The 17,935-nt window shown below is 42.1% G+C and overlaps 1 protein-coding gene across 1 annotated transcript; it reads left to right on the top strand.

Moving 5' to 3' along the window:
* The first annotated feature begins 14,116 nt into the window (after positions 1 to 14,116).
* NPVF (neuropeptide VF precursor) lies at positions 14,117 to 17,456 on the top strand. Its single transcript, XM_036760472.1, has 3 exons — positions 14,117 to 14,254; positions 16,202 to 16,605; positions 17,393 to 17,456. Exons 1-3 carry the CDS (start codon positions 14,117 to 14,119, stop codon positions 17,454 to 17,456), a joined length of 606 nt encoding a protein of 201 aa, XP_036616367.1.
* The last annotated feature ends 479 nt before the right edge of the window (positions 17,457 to 17,935 follow it).

Raw genomic sequence — 17,935 nt, 5'->3', positions numbered from 1 at the left:
CAGAAAGCTTATATTTTGCAGCTTATAAAATGTTGGAAGCCAACACTCAAATTCTTTGGTGAGTGGCCATGGTCTGCAAATGCCACATTTCATCAGAATCCTCTCAACAGCTGATCTTCCTAGGCATTTCTGAATAAAGGCAGAGAGTAAGGTGAGGGGCTCATGGGACAGAGGGGTCCTTATCCCACATCGCTGACTCGTCAACCTTGGAACAACAAACTTGTTTCCAGGTTTACAAGGGTGGCAATTAGCTTTGCCCTGAAGTGCTGGAAGCCCCAACGTCTTTCTGAGTTGGGCTATTTTTAGTATTTGAGTAGAAATGAAAAACAGACCAGGAGTTGTTTTTGGACTTTCAAATGCTTCATTATGGCCAGGATAGCTGAAATTTTCAACTGAGATCCTTCTTCCATGAAAGGAAGTAAGTTTTTTGAGAGCAATCAAGCAAAGCAGCTTTTATTACCCTTCTCCCATATACCAAATATTGGGTAAGGGAGGGGCTGAAAACACAAAGGCAAAAGCAAGAGGCACTATTATCCTCAAGGGATCTGCATTCTATCGAGAGAGAAAGCATGTGCAAAGACAATCGTACTAGCTAGCATCTAAGCAGCACTTTAAAATTTACAAAGCTCTGTACCATATTTTCTCGTTTTATCCTTATAACAGCTCTTGGAAATGAGTGCTTTTATCATTTCCATTTTATGGATTAGGAAACTGAGGCAGACAAGGTTAAGTGACTTGCCCAGGGTCACACAGTAAGTAAGTGTCTAAAGCTGGATTTGAACCCAGGACTTCCTGACTGGTCTTCCCTGTGCTGTAGCCACTGTGCCACCTCTAGTACTCGGAAAATAAATCTAAAGAAACAGAAGGTAAATTGAGAAGAGATGGGCACGAACCCTTGGCTGGGATCAAATTAGGTGTCATTTGAGTTGAACTTTAAAAAAAAACACGGAGATACAAAAGGTGAAAATGAAGCATTGAGAATGGCCTTGGAGAAATGAACAGAGGTGGGAGATGGGGTATCATGTCCAAGGAAGAATAAGCAGGTCTGTTTTGCTGGAACAGAGACTGAGTGAATAAGACTGGAAGGGTAGGCTAGAGCCACACTGTGAAGGATTTAAAATGGCATCCAGAGGCATTTGGACTTGATTTCAAAAGCGATAAGAAGCCATGGGGATTTACTGAGCAAGGGAATGATGTGGTCAGAATTATGCTTCGGGCAGCTGTGGGAGGATGGAATGGGGAGAGGAGAAACAAGTCAAGAAAACCCATTAGAAAGCTCTTGTAATCAACCATGCTAGAAGTCCTGAGGGTCTGATGGAGGATGCTGTCTACAGAAGGAGAAAGAAGGGGACAGATTCAAGAGATAAGGGACAGGTCGAAGTGTGAACACTTGGCAATGGACTGGATGCTATTGGGTACGGGAGAGTGAGGAGATGGTAACTTTAAGGTCATCTGAAGGATGGTGGCACCCATGACAGAAATAGAGACACTAAGAAAGAGGTCAAGGACTGGTTACGGTTTTGTCTTTGGACTCCCCCTAAATAGTGGTATGTTCAATTGGGTTGGGTTTCCATTCTTGTAAAGAGCCTTGTAAAGTGCCCTTCCCACCTAATATCCCAGTTTAGTTCCTCCTTCCTCTATAAAAGAAGCCTGCTTTACCGGGTAGCAAGCAGGCTGACCAATGGCCTTTTCTAAGCTTCTTTTGGAGTCACCAGGTGAGGCTTCTTGATCGGGAGATGTGGAAAGGAAGTTTACCCACAATGCCCAGCTTCAGTCTGGCTCAAAGTGAGACCTCCTTTCCACTTCTTCCCCTTCTGTAAACAATTGGAGGGTTCTAGCTCAAATGAGTCCTAACCCAACAAATGTGTGTTAAGATTGTTCTGGGTACAAGGTGAGGGGCCTGGAAGACAAAGAGTCAGCCTTGGCATCAGGAGAAGATGGATCGAGTCCTGCCTCTGATGAGTACAGGAGGCTCAAGCTTTCAATGCACAGGCAACTTTCTAGAATTACAAATTGTAATTTTGTACAAATTGTACAAATTCTAGAACTACAAATTAAAAAACCTAGAATTACAAATTGAGAAAGAGCAGCCCATCTGCATGGACAGAGACAGATTTCATATCTGCCATTTCCTCGCCTATGAAAACCCAGATCTGTGTCCCCCCCACACCTCCACACTCCCAAACTGTCCAAAGCACACTGAAAATATAAATGCAGTCTGATTGCAAGGAGTTTACATTCACCTGGGGGAGCTTACATTCTGCTATTCTCAGCACTCTGAGTGCTGGCCTCAGTTTTAACAAGATCAGTGGATGATGGGGTCTGGATGTTTTGACTTGAAGATGTGTATTGTGAGCAAAGCCATGGAATAATTATCTTTCCCAAAACTTCATATCCACTGTTAGGCATATGTCCCAATCAGCCAATTAATGAGTATTTATTAAGCACCTACTATATGTTAAAAATAAAGTAGTTTGGGAAGAAGGTATCCATTTGGGGGAGTCAGAAAGGGCTTCATTTAGAAGATGGTGCCTGAACTTCTTCTTAAAGGAAGAGAAGGACTCTATGAAGTGAAGATAAGGAAGGTGTGCATGGGCGATCGCCAGCACAAAGTCACAGAAGTAGAAGAGAGACCCTCCCATAAGGAACAGAGAAATGGGCAATTTGGGTGTGCACAGAGGTTGGGAAGGGAGAGGAACATCCAATGAGGCTGAAAAGATAAGTTGGGACCAGATTGTTAAGCACTTTAAAAATTAACCAGAGGAATTCACATTTTGTCGTAAAGACTTGAGGAAGCCACTGGAGTTGGTTAAGTAAGTTAAGGAGCTCAAAGACAGAAAGTGATGCCCTATAGACACCCAAACACTTTTTTATAGTGGCTAAGAACTGGAAACAAAGCAGAGCGCATGAACTGGGGAATGATTGCAAGTGAATGAATGCAAAGGGACATCTCTATGTTGTAAGAAATTATGCATGTGATAAATACAGAGATCCACGGACTCCTATGAAGAGATACCGAATGGAGAAAGCAAATGACTGCAATAGAAAGAAGAAAAACTACAAAAAGTTGACATCACGATGACCAGACTGACCTCCAAAGAGAAACCACTCTCTGCTTCTTCGTAGAGTCGAGGGACTCTGGCTGTGGACGCTCCGGAGAATGTTGGACTTTTACAATGCATTGGTTAGGTTTCCATTTGTTCATCTTTCTGTTTTATTCCTGGTTCAGAGGGATAGCCCTCGGGGAGAGGGAGAGGAGAGGGTTACATCGGGAAATGTAGGTGATGTTAACAACAAAAGATATCAGTAAAAATATGTTTTTTTAAAACTTTATAAATTTTTAAACCTGATGCTTTTGCAATGAGTTTTAAATGGGTCATGGTACGCAGTAGAGTGGAATGAACGGGGCATGAATTCTTTATTGTTATGGAAATAGGAGGATTCTTATTGGTCACATGAGTGATGCTGCATGTAATCTTCATGTACTGTGTTATCAATAATGAATATGCAGTTATCAAATTATGGGATAATGAAGGCTTTTAAAACACTTTCTGTCACCGAGAGCAAATATCTTATTGTAGACTAATATGCTTTGAGGATGGAAATCATAAAAGTTATTATTACTAATTACATTTTAATGTAAATACTGTCAAAATTGACATAGACCAATGAAGTTAATTACCAAAGAAAATATACAGTGCTTACATCTGAAATAAGACACAAAAGAGCCTTATTTTTTCCTATCTCCAAAATAAACACTCCCTGCCAAGAGCCTTATTAGGTAGGAAAAGAAAACTTTGCACTATATTTCTGGAGAAGGGGGACCCAAAAGTGGTACAAAGTTGGTAAATCTTCCAAGTGAATAGAAGAACAAACTTTTCTTCTCCAAAAGCGAATGAGCCCCTCTCCTGCAGAGCCGGGGCCTCGCCTAGTCCCTCAGAAGACCCTGTGGGGAGAAATGAGGCAAAGCCATCATCTCCAGCTCTCACCATTGTGATGAAATGGTCAAGACAAGGGGACTGAGTGAAGGAAGTTAAGGATTGTTTGGGGATTTAACCATCTGGCCCTGTAAATCTCAGGGCAGGGTTTCATATCTGGTGCTAAGCTGACTATTAGAAACAAAAGGAACAGCAAATGCCAAAAAAAAAAGTTCTTTCATCAATGGGGCAAGGGCAGGAGTGGGGGGTGGGGGGCAGGAGGAAGACCGATCTTACAAACCCTCGTTTTATTTTTTTCATTTCCACTCAGGCTGGGAACTGTGCCTTTCACACTAAGATTGGGGAAGGAAGATCCAAGGCTTCTGTGTGTGTGTGTGTGTGTGTATGTGTGTGTGTGTGTGTGTGTTTGCCATCAAAAAGCCTTGCCTGAGCTATCAAACAATGATGTATAAATACAAAGACATAGAGACAAGTGATGGAAAAATGTACCATCTGCTCCTACAGGTGACCAGGACAGACACTAGTCCTCACTCCTTCAGGGAGAGTTATATGAAAGTTGATGTAGCGATTGTATTGTCTTGATAAATTTCTTCTCAATCTTAGGCTTAATTTTTTTGGCCAAGAAAGGAGCAGGATCTTTCTCTTTACATTAGAAAATCAGTGACTGGCTGCTGAACACCCTGAGGGTTTGGGGTGGGGAGGGGATACCAGTGGGTTCTCCTGGCTCCTCCCCTTCACCCCGGCCTATACAATACCCAATGACAGAAAGCCAAGTTTTCCTTTGGCAGCAGAAAACCTTCCCCTGAACGTGTTTTGGGATGTCCAGGGGTAAAGGAAAATCTGGAAGAGAACACCCACTTCTGATTCAAAAGGCAATGTGGTACAGAGGGAAGGGAACCTGGAATGGGGATGGCAAAGAACCCAGCCCTACTTGCTATCCATGTAACCTCAGAAAGTCCTATAACATCTCTCAGAGTGGCTGGGAAATGTAAGGACTTTCCCTTTCCTCCTTTCTAAAATTAAAGAGTTAGACTAGATAGACCCTATGGTCTCTCAGCTTTAAATCTTCCAGAATCACAGATTTTCAAGATGGCAGGAACCTCAAGGACCAAACCATATGTGCTGTGGTAAGCCAGGCCTGACCAGGCCTGATATGATAGTTCAGGTTCAAGATTGAAACAAAATGACAAGTTCATAGACTACCTTCAGGTGAACAAAATGACATTCATTTAGCTATAGCAGGGAAAGGAATATCCAGCAAGCTTACTTCTGGATGGCTCAATGAATTAGCTAACTTCCTCATCTATCTGATTGTAATAGGAACTAGTCCTGAAACTTCCAAACCCAGACCTGACATTCATCCTTGGGATCCAGGGAATTACAAACTCTGTGCCCAGAGGACTGGATCTGGACTCAGAGGACCTGGGTTGAATCCCACCTCAGACATTTATTATTGACAGGACCTTTGATAGATCTCATAACCTCTCTGAAGCTTAGTTTCCTCATATTTGATGACTTCTGAGGCCCCTTCTCCCACTAGAGCTATGATCCTTTCAATTCCCTCTGACTCTAAAATGGCTCATCTCTAAGGATGCTTCCCTGGACCCAGTAACTGTTTTGTTTGCCATGAGTTTGTGTTTATGATGGCACTCTGGGTTCAAAGAGCATATCTGCCTCTCCTGGCTGTGTCCTGGATGAGCCTGGGGGCTACATGCAGGAACACAGCCTCAACTCTCACATTTGGAGTGGTGGGTAAGGCATTCTTCTTGCCAACCTGTCAGTGACCTACTTGTGTAATTTGACAGAAACAGAACTCTTCCTCACTAAAGACAGAAGAGAGGGGATCTGGCATCTCTGAGTTAGGAGAGGTCTTGAACTTTCTATTTCTTAAAAAAAAATCATACAAAAATTAGTCCCCACAGCACCCATCACCTAGGAGCCAAGACCCTCAAAACAAAAACCAAGACACACAAACAGCCCAGACTTTCTAAAAAGATGAAATCATTCCATCCCAGTTGGAATAACACGCTGGCCGCTTGCTTGCTTATTATGAAAACATAAAAAGCAAGACTGGCCAAGAAATCCCAGCCCAAGACTCGGTTTCCATTACCCATATTTGTGCAAAATCTATGCATTGTTTGAATGAAACATCTGGTATTTGTCCCTCATGTACAGAATTCTGAATTTTCTCAACACTTTGGCAAGAGACACCATGACCCTCTGCCAGGCTCATAAAACTCACACATTCTTCCCGCATGTAGAAAAAAAGTCAATAAAAATGGAATATATATAAAAAAGGAAAACCTTGAACCAAAGAATGGTCCTTTAGGATGGCGGCTTCCTAACCTGCCTCGCTCAATTTCTTTTTTTAACTAATATATTGTCCTGAAAACTTAGAATTGAAGGTTTATTAGAGACAGAGCCTTGAAATATATTCCTTAGGCATAAGGCACTTACCACTTAATCAAACCTAGAAAAAAATCCTGGGAAATAAGTTTGATGTTTATAAATATTTAATCCTTTTCCCGGTGTTATAGAAACTGATTTCTAAAGTTACTTCAAAGTGTATTAAATTTCAGCAGCTTTTACTACCCAGCAATATTATCTCCTTCCCATGAGCCATGTGGGCACCATTCCAATGCACTGCATCATCATCTACCGTGGTAAAGAGCAGAGAAGTAAATACAGGACAATTATCAAAATAGGACAAACTAATTATAACAAAGCATTCATAAATCTGCAAACAAAGGCACCGTGCTCCTAAAAATATTGACTTGGGCCAATTTGCATAAGATCGTGTTTTATTTTTCATTTTACTTAGCAAAAGCAGCTTATTCCTTTTTCTTCGTGGTACATTGTGCTGAAATAGATTAGAAAATAGTCATTCTCACCACTCACCTGTCTCAAAGGATTACTCTGAAATTAGCAAGTAAATGACTTCAAAACACTTTATATGTAAAAAGAGCTCGAGACATGCAATAATTCTTATCCAGAGCAAATCAGTCCTCGGAGAGGTGCACAGAGGGAGAGACACATATTCACATCTCCCTCATCCTTCAAAAGCCTTCATTCGAGCCTATCTCCCCAAGCTATATCTTGCCTTTTCTCAACAAAATGATGGGGCAGGGGTGGGGGTGGGGTGTGGAACAGAACAAAACTAACTTCCTCCATAAATCTGTCCACTGATTTTGTTTAACTGGGAGCTTTTCCTTGTTACAAAAGGAGGCTCACAGGAGAAGATGTGTAGAGGAGTGAGGATATATCTGAAAATGACTGAGAGAAAAGCAAAAGACATCAATAGAACTTTATGAATCAATGAATGAATGAATGAATTAATGCTGGTTAAACTTGCACCCACTTCTGCTCACTCAATTTTAGAACCCTTCCAATCCAGCCTCCAAACCTCACCATTCCACCAAAGTCTCACCCAAAGTTACCAGTGATCTCATTTCTGACCTTTTCTTGGTCCCCATGTTTTGTGTCCTTTCTGAAGCATTTGACACCACCGACCACTCCTTTCTCCTCCATGCTGTCTCCTCCCTAAGTATTCCTGATGCCTCCTTTCTTGATTCTCTTCCTACCTGTCTAACCATTCTGTCATTTTTATTAGACCATCTTCCATGTCCTTAACCATGCACGTCCCCCCAGACTCTTTCCTGAGCTCTCTCTATCTCTCTGTCTCTCCCTTTCCCTCCCTCTCTTTCCCTCTCTCTCTTTCCATCTGTCTGTCTCTCTCAGTCTCTCTGTCTCTGCCTCTGCCTCTGTCTCTGCTTCTGCCTCTGTCTCTGTCTCTCTGTCTCTCTCTTTCTCTGTCTCTGTCTCTCTCTGTCTCTCTGTCTTTCTCTCTCTCTCTCTCTCTCTCTCTCTCTCTCTCTCTCTCTCTGTCTCTCTGTCTTTCTCTCTCTCTGTCTCTCTCTCTCTGTCTCCTTCTCCATCTCCCTCCCTCCTTCCCTCTCTTACCCCTCTCTCTCTCCTTCTCCCTCTTCCTCTCCTTCCCTCTCCATCTCCCTCTCTGTCTCTCTATCTCTCTGTCTCTCCCTGTCTCTCCCTCCCTCTCTCTCCATCTCTCTGTCTCTCTATGTCTCCCTCTCCTTCCCTCCCTCCCTCACCATCTACCCCTCTCTCATTCTCTGTCTCTTTTTCTGTGTCTCTCTCTGCGTGTCTCTCTCTTTCTCTCTAGGTCACAAGATTCCTAGCAGATCTTTGTATCTAGCCCTGGCCTTTCTCCTGAGCTCTAGATCTGCATCACCACCTGCCTCTTTAACATTTCTCACTAGATGCCCCACAGACACCTCAGACTCACAACAGAGCCTCTGTCCATCCTTTCTCTCAGCTCACCAGCCACCACCTGCTCTCAGGCCCCCTCACCCCTCATCTACAGTTGTGTAATAGTTCTCCTACTCGATTCCCCTGCCTCCAGTGTCTCCTCTCTCCAATCCATCCTCCATACAACCAACAAACACATATTCCTAAAGTACAAGACTGAACATGTCACTCCTCTGCTCAAAATCTTCAGTGAAATCCTCTTTTCTTTTTGGTATTTACCGCCCTTCACAATATGGCTCATCTCACTATCATTTCATCCAGCCATCCACAAATAAAAACAAAGTGGATGAAAAGCAACATCTTGACTGTAGTATGACATACTCTTTACATGGATGTATTGAGATATGTTTCTTGGACAAGAGCCACAGATGGGCAATAAGTTCGAGTCCAAATTGCACAAGAGAAATAGATAAGGTTGGGTTGAATCACATTTCAGAAGCTTAGCAAAGGTTGGAATGTTTCCCAAATTGCTCACTGCTACCAAAGCCCATCTCTTCACCATCATATGCTTCCTGGTAATTCCAAGAGGTTGTAAATCTTGCAGTACCATTGTCTAAGAAGAATTAAAATGATAAATTAAAGTCCCGAATGCAGTGGAAAGATATGTGATGGGGCCACCTTGTCTGCAGTGTTACTGACAATGTGCATGCAAGAGTTGGTCCACAGAGTCCATTAGAGAGAGTATTTATGAGGACCAAAGCAGGTAGACCAGTCACATAGCAAGAACAAGGGGTGATAGGTGGACAGTTTGAGGGATATGCTGATGTAGGTCTCTAAAGAACAAGACCTCCAATGTGTTGAATATCCTTTTTTCTATCTCAATCCATTAAATTATCTAGCTCTTGTCATGAGTGTGTCCTTTCCATGAATTTGGATGGTGACTGGTTTGGAGGACTGGCACTGCACTGTGCTTTGCCCAGTGTTGAGAAGAGAGGAGATGCTTAGGAAAGACTGGCTCATTGACTGACTGGCTGATCGGTTCTTGATTCACATGTTCTAATGAGGTCAGTCTGAAACCAGCTAATTCCAAATGAAAGTGAAGTTCTGGATTTTGGCTCTTGGTTTTCATCCTCTTTTGCAACTTCCTGTTGATAAAGTCTCCAGGTACAGTTGCCATGGAGCATCATCTCCCATAATGTTATATTGAGCTCACAGATTTTAATGTTTTTTCTTAGTATCTTCAGAGCTCTTCTTGTTCTCTCTTTGGGCATCTTTCATGGAATTATAGAACTGCGACATTGGAAGGAGCTTCCAAGTTCATCGATTCCAATGGCCATCCAAATCCTGAATGCCAACAAGTGGCCCTGCAGCTTCCACTTAAGCATCTACAGTAGTGACAGGGAACTTGCTCCTACCCAAGGCAGCCCACCCAGTTCATTTATGAGCATCTCTAATTGTTAGAAAGTTTCCTCTCCAGTTAAATCCCAATCTGCCTCTCTGTACACTCTCACATTGCTGCTGGTTCTGCCCTATGAGAACAAACAGAAGAAAGCTAAACCCTAGTCCATATGATAGCCCTTCAAATACCAAAGGATGCTGCCATACTTCCTCTAGTTTTCTCCAAGCTAAACAAACCCATTTCCTTTGGTCCATTCTTATGTGGCATGGTTACACCTCACCATCTGGGTCAGGGGATATTTCATTTTTGTCTTTATGACCCCAGTTCCTAACAAATTGCCTGGTGCACAGTAGGCATTTAATAAATGCTTGTTGATTATTGATTCATTTATTCCTAAAAGGAGACTCCATTAAATCTTAAAATTAGACAAAGACAGAAGTGGCATGGTTTAGTGGAAAGCACACTGGACTTAGATTCTGGCTCTGTCACTGACCAGTCACAGGAGCATGATAAATCACTGGCCCTGAGGTGCCTTATCTGTAAAATGAGGATGGCAATGTGTTGCTACTTAGTCATTTTTCAGTTGTGTCTGACTCTCTGTGACCCCATTTGGGGTTTTCTTGTCAAAGATATCGGAGTGGTTTGCTATTTCCTTCTCCAGCTCATTTTTACAGATGAGGAAACTGAGGCTAGCAGAATGAAGTGACTGGGGCAGGGTCACACTGTTAGTAAGTATCTGAGGCCAGATTTGAACTTGGAAAGATGAGTCTTCCTGACTCCAGGTCTGGCACTCTGTGTACTATGGCGCCACCTAGGGGCCCTACAGCCTGTGCTCTACCTGCCTCCTAAGGGTATGGTGAGGAAGGAGCTTTGTATCTAGAAGCTACAAAAGAAATGTGAGTCAATGCTAAGGGAAGGGAGCATGGCGTCCACTCTACTCAGCCATGGCAACCTGGAAGTGCAAAAATGACAAAGACCAAGGAACCCTGAGTCAGGATGGTTCTTGGGCATGCTCAGAGTCATCAGACTAGCTGAGGATGGGAAGCAAGATATTAAATCACAGCAGTGCTGAAAGCTGGGAAATCAGGTGGATTGTCCAACTTGTATGGAAGGACAGACAACATCTGATAGCAAACCATGTTTAAACAGACCCCCCCAACCCCTTCTTTCCCTTCCCTTCGCCATCTCAAGGGTGGTGAGCCCAGGGTATATGGCACATCCCTCACTTCACACATCTCAAAGTTCCTTTAGCAGCTTATCAAGAAATTATTTGAAAGTCAAAGGTATTCAATCACAGGAGGCTGAAAAGCCAAACAAGCCTGGCCCAGCACCAAGTGCCTAACGCAATTTTTGTTTGTGAGGTCAGGCCAGCCCCTTCACCACCCTCAGTCTTGGTTTCCCCATCTATAAAATTAAGGTTTGGACCAGATGGCCTCTAAGTGATTTAACTATTGATAACGAAGAATGAAAAGGTTATAAGGCAGTATTTTCTGCTCAGTGGAAGGAAGTTGGTTAAAAGGTGAAAAACTTAATAACTTCTGTATAGGGGCAAGATTTTCAAGGTAAGAAAAAAAATGGAATAAAAAATTGGTTGTCTGGATGTAGGAATAGTAGGGATGAAAGCCTCCTTATTGGAAAAGAGCCTTGGAAGTGGTGATTTGCTCTAGAACAATAAATGTTTTTTTTAAATAACCAATAAAGAATAACTACATTGAGATCTCAATATCTTTCAGTCAATTGTGAATTAAGTAAGTTAAGTATGCCTAATAAAACCCTCTTGTTTTATGCATTACTGGTTAGTTTGAATCTTAAAAAAAAAACAACCTGCTCAGCCCCCACACCAATACAACAGACTGGTCTGGCCCTTTGAGTCCATCCCTAAGAGCCACACCTTCCTACCATGGGCCTGGATCTGTCACAGATCAAAATACACAAGATGCCATACAGTAAGACATACAATTTCATACAATGTCAGTAGCTGAATTGTTTGCCTTGAGTCACCATCTCTGTGTTACAAAAGGGTGTTTTTTCTTTCCTTTTTAACTGGTGGGGTACAAGGACTCGGGTAAAAGATGGGATAGGATAGCCAAAAACAATAAAATAGTTGAGAATAAAAAAAGGGTTTGAGGCATTGAAGCATTTTTCTAAAATGCACAGAAGAGAAAACAAGCCAGGAAGAATCAGACAAGCAAGACAACTCTGGAAGGTACATGGTGAATTCATGATATGTTAACACATCACGTGTATCATCACATAATGTAGCATACCTTACACATTTATTTTATTATTTCTATACAATTATATTTAATAGTAGCACCCATCTCACGGCGTTATTATGAGGATGAAATGAGACACCATATAGAAAATATTTTGCAAACCTCAAGGTGCCTATTTATGCTAGTTGTTACTATTATCTTAAAAGCAAAGCAAGTTGTGCCTAATAGATATGGCCAGCTTCACATACAATCTTTTTCTTGTCTACTCTCTCTATATAAACGCTCATTTTATTTGGTGTTTGCTAAGTTCAGAATTAAAAATAAGCTCACTAGAAAGAGGATACTTGTCACCAATAAAGCCAATGAAAGGCAGACAACCCTCTCATTGTGTTAGTTATAAGGTTCTAATGAGATAATGTGCTTGGGCATCTCATTTATAAATTAGAATCACAGTCAGCTGCTCCCAATTGTGAATTTCATTCCAAATTTAATAGGGATAAACCAAAGTCTTAGTCTTAGGTTCACATAGAAAATAGAGAAAGACCCATACATGTGGGAAGAATTCTGGGGCTTCTGGTGAGCTCAATTAAGGTCAAAAGTCGGACATGGCAGCCAAAAAAAAAACCTGCTGTAGTGAAAGGCACCACGTTGCAGCTGAGAGAGTGGGTCCTTTTCTCCTCTGCCTTGGTCAGACCACACGTAGGATATTCTGGGCAGCACATTTTCAGAGGGATGAACATCCATAGGAGGACAAGCAGAATGAGAAGAAGGTGATGGAACTGAGGCTGGAGAAAAGAAGGTGGAGGGAGGCCATGGTAGCTACCTTAGCTATTTAAGGAGCTGTGTCTTCTGCTTAACCACAGAGAGAAGTAGGAGCGTTGGGTTAGAAGTTGCAGAGGGACCAGTTCCAGCTTGATGGAAGGGAAAATGTCTTAACAATGAGAATTCTTCCAAAGTGAAATGGGCCACTTCAAAAGACGGTGAGAGCCTCCTCCCTGACCCAATTCAGTCATTTCTTGTCCTGTCAACTCTTTGTGATTCCATTTGGGGTTTTCTTGACAAAGACACTGGGGTGGTTTGCCATTTCTTTCTCCAGTTCATTTTACAGATGAGGAAACTGAGGCAAAATGAGGTGACTTGCCCAGGGTCACACAGCTAGTAAGTATCTGAGGCTGAATTTGAACTCAGGAAGATGAGTCTTCCTGTTTTATAAGCCCAGTGCTCTATCCACTGACTAGATATCTTCCAAGAATGGTGGGTGAACTCATGTTGGGTGTGCCAATGTAGAAATTCTTGTCCAGGTGGTGTTGGTTGAATTAGGTGCCTCTAAAGGTCCTCCCAACTCGGAGATTCTGTGAACTGCAGCTCTCAATAAAAATTAAGCATTTGTTTGGAGCAAATTCAGTTCTTGGGTACTGTCAGTAGGTTTATGGTCATGTACTATTACTGGAATAATAGGAGCCAAGGGAGTAAGAAAAGCAGCATGCACATGTACTTCCCAAAGCTCTGCTGCGCTCTTCCAGGGCATGGGATCAGCAGCTTCATTCACTTAAAATTTTGTTGACTTCCACAGTTCTGCCAAGCAAGGCCCATTGGGCAAACACATGAAAATCCTGAAAGGATTCAAGCCAACCCTGACATGGCTGCTCTCTCCAAGATGCTTCTTGAACTTTCTTGTGAACAATGCTAATAATGCACACACAGAAATATTATGATTAAGCTGATGCTAACTTTGGAAACTTGGTAATAAACAAACTGGATACAACAGAAAACTAATTAATGACATATTAGCCTTTGTTGCATGTGGTTCACATTTCAAATTTCACCTGACATTTTGAAAACACAATGCCTAATTCTCCGGTGTTGATTAAAATCAAAACAGGCTTTTTTACAATGCTTGTCTTCTTTTCTGAGAAATGGTATGAGATTGACGCAAAGACCCCCAAACAGAATTCCATTTGCAAGAGTGGGGAGCTATAGAATACAGTTCCCTTAAAATTCTAATTACCTGGACCCTCAATCTTACCTAATTAGAAATGTTTTCATAATAAGGGGAATTGTTTTCAAAGTTAATTAATTTGTGAGTGGAACCTGCTGCCTTCGCAGAACAAATTACCGGCATTCTTCAAATGCATATTGCAGTTGCTGGCTATAATTAATATTAGAAATTCGGCCATGTGGAATGGAGGTCCCAATTTAAGGCATCTTTCTTTGTTGTTTGTCAGTATAAAAAGGCCTCCATGTCCCTTGTGTCACCCGGGCAGCACATAGAAGCTTCATTTGAGTTTTTATGGACAATGGAAATCATCTCATTAAAGCCATTTGTCATATTGACTCTGGCCACTTCAATCCTGTTAGCTTCGAAGTCTGTCTGTGCCGATGAATCCATGATGTCCAATCTCCACGACTGGGAACGTTATGATGAATATTTAAAGGTAACTCTTTAAATTTACACAAACGTGCCTGGCATTAACTAGAATGTTGATACCAAGGAGTTCTGGTAATTGACTAATAACGGGAACAACTTTAGTAAAAAGTTGTTCCCCGAAACGTACGACTTAATAATATACTTTGCTTTCCCCATCAGGTCTGCGGTGACATCCGTGGGTTGGCGGCTCCCGCTGGCACAGTGGTAGCCAGCCTGGCATCCGTAATCGCAGATTAAATAGATAGCATGTAATGGGATACTTAGCAAGCAGAAGGCGCATTACTGAGCTGCAATTAACGTAGGAAAACATGTTTGTAATAAACTGCCAGAGACTCCAAAAAGGCTGGATGCATTTTAAAGAGGAGTGATTTAAGTATTCTTAACGATGAATGCAAATATAATGAGGCGGTTATGGTTTTCTGCTTAGTAGGAACCAGTTGGTAAATATGCACAGAAATTTAATAACTTAACAAATGTCAATGGATGGGCAAAATTTTTAGGGTAAGACAAAAATGTAATTAAACATTTGCTATTTGGATTAATTAAATATAACTGGGTTCATAATGGACTTGGGGACAGAGAATGATTTTGGGAGTGCTTCCCCTCCTAATTTTTCCCTAAGACTCCACCATCATCTCCCACACATTAGAGCCATTCACTCACCATTTTGATGTCTCACCGTTGGTGAAGATAAGGAGAGGGAGAATAGAGGAGATAAAATGTATGGAAAGAAAAAAAGTGGGGAGAGGTCTCCCCAGAAACGCAACGTTGGTTCTCTTTCTCCAAATTCTATAATTCCAGCTACTATTGATACCATGAACAAAAATAGCAAAAAAAGAATAATGGTATTTGTAGTACCTATGTGAGCTTGGGCAAACTCACCTTCCCTGCTTAGGTCTCAGTTTCCTCACCTGTACAATAAAGAGCTTAGGTTCAATGACCTCTGATCCCTTCTCATTCAAGCTTCTGCATTATTAGAATCAGAACACCAGAGCCAGAGGGACCTCAGAAGCGATTGAGTCTGACCTCCACATTTTACAGATGTGGAAACTGAGGCACAGAGAAGGGCAGTTGTTTGCCTAAGATCACCCAGGTAGTAAGTGACAGCCCCAGGATGTGAACTCAGGATTTCTGATTCCAAATTCAGGGTTCTTTCTACCATTTCACACAGTAGGTCAGCAGTTAATCTCCCACCCCTCACTCCTAATAGCCCCTAGCTGCCTTCAAAGCCCAGCTTAGGGGGCACCTTCTGCATGAGATTCATTCCAGTTTTTCTTCCAGTTGTTAGATAATAATAATAAGTAACATTTATATAATGCCTACTCCATGCCAGACACGGCACTAGGTGCATTATAATTACTGTCTCATTTGATCACCACAGCAATCCTGGGAGATAGGCACTAGTATTATCCCCATTTTGAATTGAGGAAACTGAGGCAAATCTGTAGAGGTCAGATGACTTGCTCAAAGTCACACTGCTAATGTCTGAGGGTGGATTTGAAGTCAGGTCTTACTGACTCCAGTCCACTGAGTCATCTAGCACCTCTACTTCTCAAAAATGCTCTGTAGAAAAAGGGTTCAATTCAGAGGAGTGGGGTAGGAGATGGGGGAGGGGGGAGGAAGTGATATACCTAGAGATGACAGTGATATAGAAACAAAAAGCACTGACAAATCTCATTAGAAAGTTACTTTGTATGTATTTTCTATTTATTTCTCTTTGGACCTGTTATATACTCCAAAAGATTACAGCCACCTCAAGGAGAGGGACTTCTCGATTCCAGTCTTTGTAAACTCCAGTATTGGCTAGCATATAATAGGTGCTTAATGTTTGCTGAATAGAATTATTCATATGCCTGACATTTCTTGAGGTTAAAATGAGAATTCAAGTTAATTTGGTGACTCAAATCTTCCAGGTAAGAGGAAGAAAAACGGTTTATCTCATTTTTAATCACAGCCCATAGGATACCCCAAGGAGAAGAAGCAAAAGAGCCTCAACCCTGCAGAGCTCTGGCAATGGGGCTCCAACACCATCCACAAAGTGCAAACCCCGATAACATACAAGATCCCCCAGCTGATGCCTCGCCTCCCCTTGAGATTTGGAAGGTCCTTTGAGGAAGAAAGGAGTGTTGAGCCTGTGGCCAATTCGCCCCTTAGGTTTGGAAAGAATTTCAATGGTGGTATCTCAAGGCGCATCCCAAACTTGCCACAAAGATTTGGAAGAGCAGCTGTCAAGAGCGTCAAGGAATCCATCATCCATTTGCCACAAAGGTTGCTGGGGTCTCCACCTGCAGAGCAGCCAAGCTACCCCGTGAGCAGCCAACCTCGGGAGCTCCAGGCTGCTGATGAAGGGGAGTCCAGGTAAATGGCAGACACAGTAAGGCAGGATTCGCAGAAAAATATGACTTAACCTCTCTGGACCTCAGAATGATCATCTTTTAAAATGAGGATGTTAAAGCTGATCAGCCCTGAGGTTCCTTTTCATAATAATAATTAATAATAATAACTGCCCAATCAATGACACCAGCATAGACTGGGCAATTATTATTATCATTATTATCCTGATTTTACAGATGAGAAAACTGAGGCACAGAGCAATGAAATTACATGGCTACAATCAATAATAGCAACAATCACGCATGTATGCAGCCCTTTAGTTTTACAAAGTGCTTTACAGCTTATCTGAGGGATAGATGCTGAAGAATACAGGTTAAGTGACTTGCCCAGGGTCACACAGCTAGTAAGTGTTGAAGGGCAGATTCGAACTCAGGTCTTCCTGGCTCCTGGCCCAGCTTTCTATTTACCTTTCTCTTTACCTTTCTCATCCACCTGTCTCAGAAGCAAGCGTTTTAAATACATAAAATAAAATGCAGAGAATTGCAAAGGAAACCAATGATACTGAAACACAGTTATCAAGATACTTCTTTAAAAACAAAAATAACAAATCCATAGACCCCAACGTAAGAACCCTTGGAGTATATGGTCTCTAAGTTTCCTTCCAACTCTAGATCCCTGCCCTCTGATCTAGCTTCTCCTCCATACTTCCACAGAAGTCCAGCTAGAAAGGATTACCACAGCCATCTCTGAGCCCTCTTGGGATGTCCCTGGTTCCAGTCAATTTCATTATTTCCTGTTGCTTCCATTTCAGAACCCTGGACTTCAATGATTACTTCGCTAAGAAAGCTGATGATAAGGAAGCTAGTCCAGAGTAGTGGGAGACGTGGAGAGAAGGCTCTGACCCCAAGGTCATGTGATAGAGTGGGTTTTGGCTGCGAGTAGCCGGGGGAGGATAAGAAGCCATCAGTGGCTGCCACATTGTTCGCTTGGCCATTGATGAAGACATCGACACTGACTTCTGCCACTTCCAAACCACACTTTCCAAGAACAGTTGCAATGCCCCTGAAATACTCTTCATCTAAGTAGAAAGGGCATTGCCAGGGCTGTATGATAGGCCCCTGATATCCCCCCCAAAAAATTGGGACACGGCTTTGCTTCTCCCAGTGAAAACAGCCAAAATGTTTGCCATTTTTCAGAAAAAAAAATTGGTAAAGTTTTGACTAGTGACTTGGTCCATGTGTTGCTGAAAATTAAGTGACACTCTCAGAAGAACATGACTCAAAAGTTCAAGGCAGCTTTGTCATAGACCTCAATGCATGTAATGGATAATAAAGCATTCCAAAAGATGGTTTTC

Source organism: Trichosurus vulpecula, chromosome 5 (assembly GCF_011100635.1).
Source record: "Trichosurus vulpecula isolate mTriVul1 chromosome 5, mTriVul1.pri, whole genome shotgun sequence".
NCBI classification, from domain to species: Eukaryota; Metazoa; Chordata; class Mammalia; order Diprotodontia; family Phalangeridae; genus Trichosurus; species Trichosurus vulpecula.
This window is presented reverse-complemented; position numbering and strand designations above follow the sequence as displayed.

Coding starts and splice junctions, on each gene's coding strand:
- NPVF (XM_036760472.1), top strand. CDS start 14,117: ATGGAAATCATCTCATTAAAGCCATTTGTCATATTGACTCTGGCCACT. Junction 14,255..16,201: donor GTTATGATGAATATTTAAAG/GTAACTCTTTAA, acceptor TTTTAATCACAG/CCCATAGGATACCCCAAGGA. Junction 16,606..17,392: donor GCTGATGAAGGGGAGTCCAG/GTAAATGGCAGA, acceptor CTTCCATTTCAG/AACCCTGGACTTCAATGATT.